The 2,663-nt window shown below is 46.3% G+C and overlaps 1 protein-coding gene across 1 annotated transcript; it reads left to right on the forward strand.

Annotated features, from left to right (window-relative positions):
- The first annotated feature begins 1,273 nt into the window (after nucleotides 1-1,273).
- Nucleotides 1,274-2,379, forward strand: ACTG2 (actin, gamma 2, smooth muscle, enteric). Its single transcript, XM_009584130.1, is given in 5 exon segments — nucleotides 1,274-1,630; nucleotides 1,632-1,689; nucleotides 1,692-1,986; nucleotides 1,988-2,251; nucleotides 2,253-2,379. Coding segments are annotated over 5 exon segments (1,014 nt in total). The 5' UTR covers nucleotides 1,274-1,360.
- The last annotated feature ends 284 nt before the right edge of the window (nucleotides 2,380-2,663 follow it).

Consider the following 2,663-nt stretch of genomic DNA (forward strand, 5'->3'; position numbering starts at 1 on the left):
CAAGCTGCATGCCGACCACGCAGGATTAAATGGGGCTTCTGGTGTGATGCATATAACAACCTCTTAAATGGTTAGGACACCTATTGACTTTAATATAGAAGCATGCATGAAAACAAGCGTGCCACACACTGAAATATATGTACACAAATATTAAGGGGATTAAAGAAATTGATAAAATGGATAGAGTGGCATTTAACACAAACATGTCTGGAATCTAAGCAGAATGGAAATAACATACACAGAACTGATCCCTTGTTAGATTTTTTTTTTTAGTAGTTCATCTGGGGTATAAACGTCTCTGTACAAGGAGGTCGTTTGCTTACACTTAAAATTTCTGTTTAATACATATCTTTCTTTGGAATCTGCCTCTAATTCATAACCACCTTCATTTAGTAGCTAGCACCTCTGCCAAGCGAGCTGCAGGAAAAAGTAATTAAATTTAACGGAAACCACTCTTGCTTTGAAACTGCCCTGGATTTAGAGCCACAAGGAGAAGCAATTAAACTCTGGCAGCCAAGGATTCAAACTGAAGTTATATAGTGATTTTTTAAAAAAGTTTTTTTAAAGGAAGTATTCTCTGTAAATGGACTTGGATTGTCAGATCTGATTGGATTCAAAGCCATAGAAATCTCCTTCTTTGGGAAATCTTCTCTTGAAGCAAAATTTTAAAAAAAACAAATGGGGTTCCCCCTGAAATGCCGATCAGTTGTAGAGATCCAGGGTATTTTTAATCCTTCTGAACAAACTTCAAAAAAGAGTTTGTTCTTCTCAGCAAAGTGCTGAATGGAAAAGGGAAGCATGGAAGGAAGACATCTGCATGTCTATTTATCCGTCACTCGCAGAGGTGACCAGCTCCGGAGCAGGCGCGTCCCGCAGCGGAGCGGGGGATGGCAGCACACAGGGGGGTTTCCTGAGCCGGGGAAACGCCAGGGGAGCGCAGAGACCTGCCGGGAGCTGGCAGCTCTCACGAGGGCAGCTGACAAAGGCCTGGGCAGGGCCAGGAGTAATGGCGGCAGATTTAAACGCGGTGTAACTGCCACCAACCGTCACTCGCAGAGGTGATCAGCCCCGGTGCAGGCGCGTCCCCCAGCGGAGTGGCAGATGGCGGCGTACAGGTGGGTTTCCTGAGGTAACTTGCTGGGAAAATGTCTTACTGTAGCACTGGCCACCGTGAGGTAGTTCCCTCGCAACAGTGACAAGCCTGTAAAAGGGGAACAGGCAAACAGTGCCGGGGAGCCACGCTGGGGAGCCATCAACTCTGCGAAGACTGTCTGACCCTGACGTTTTGGATGTCCCAGCTGTCATCTTTGACAATGGGTCTGGGTTGTTCAAAGCGGGTATCGCAGGTGACAGTGGCCCAATGTCTGTTTTTACAGTGATTGTTGGTCACTCAAAAGTCAAAGCTACAATGCTGAGAGCTGGACAGAAAGAATGTTACATCGGAGAAGAAGCTCAGTCCAAAAGAGAGGTCCTGTCTTTGAATTATCCAATTGACTATGGCCTGGTTACATGCTGGGATGATACGGAAAGGATGTGGAGACATGCCTATGAGTATGAGCTGAGGATCAAAGCCAGTGAAAGGCCAGTGCTGCTGACTGAAGCCCCCCTCAGTCCTCTGCAGAACTGGGAAAAAAATGGCAGAGATCACGTTTGAAGGCTTCATGGTGCCGGCTATGTATGTTGCCATGCAACTCTGGCACTCTATGCATCGGGCCGTATTACTGGAATAGTCATGCACAGCGGGGATGGTGTTATCCACACCATCCCCATATATGAGGGATACAGTTTACCCCATGCTGTCTCCAGGCTGGATATTGCTAGCCGGGATATCACCGAATATTTTATGAGGCTTCTTTTGGAGAGTGGACACACTTTTGTTATTACAGCTGACAGGGAAATTGTGAGAGAGATGAAAGAGAAGTTGTGCTACGTAGCTTTAGACCCCATCCCAGAAATCAGAGTGAAGCCAGAAGAAATGAAAGAATACAGAAAGAATACAGATAGGCAACCAGATCTTTCATGCACCAGAGATACTTTTCATGCCTGCAAACATTGGAGTTGAAGCTCCCGGTGTGGACAAAATGATCTTCAACAACATCAGGAAGCGTGACATCAGCATGCGCAGGAATCTTTATGGCAACATCCTGCTCTCAGGTGGGTCCATGCTCTTCCTTGGCCTGGAGGAACAGATTCTGAAGGAGATGAAGCTGCAAGTGCCTGCTGGCATGTTTGTGAGGATCACTGCCCCCCCTGAGAAAATACTGTGTGCGGATTGGGGCCTCCATGCTCACCTGCCTGACACCTTTCAAAAAAATGTGGGTCACTGCGAGCAATTGCAAGGAGTTTGGGGCAGCTGTCGTTCACCGGAAATGCTTTTAAGGAGAACGTCAGACCAAATGAATGGCTTTCTACAACAACGCATGAGCAAGAAACCCTGCTGAGAGCTGACTGACCTAAAAGGTGCTACAGCTGTTTGTGCGTTTATTGGCTGACAAAACCTCTATGAAAATAAAAATCAAAAATATCAGTAATGTGGGCCTTTAGTCATCTTATTGTTTATCATCTCCATGCTCCTACTTCCCTTGTTTCATGGCTTGGAGCCTTATCTGTGTGTTCTCTTCCAACCCTTTACCTCATGTCTGGGGAGCCTGAGCTGTAACAAG

This window comes from Fulmarus glacialis, unplaced genomic scaffold (genome assembly GCF_000690835.1).
Source record: "Fulmarus glacialis isolate BGI_N327 unplaced genomic scaffold, ASM69083v1 scaffold11658, whole genome shotgun sequence".
Lineage (NCBI taxonomy): Eukaryota > Metazoa > Chordata > Aves > Procellariiformes > Procellariidae > Fulmarus > Fulmarus glacialis.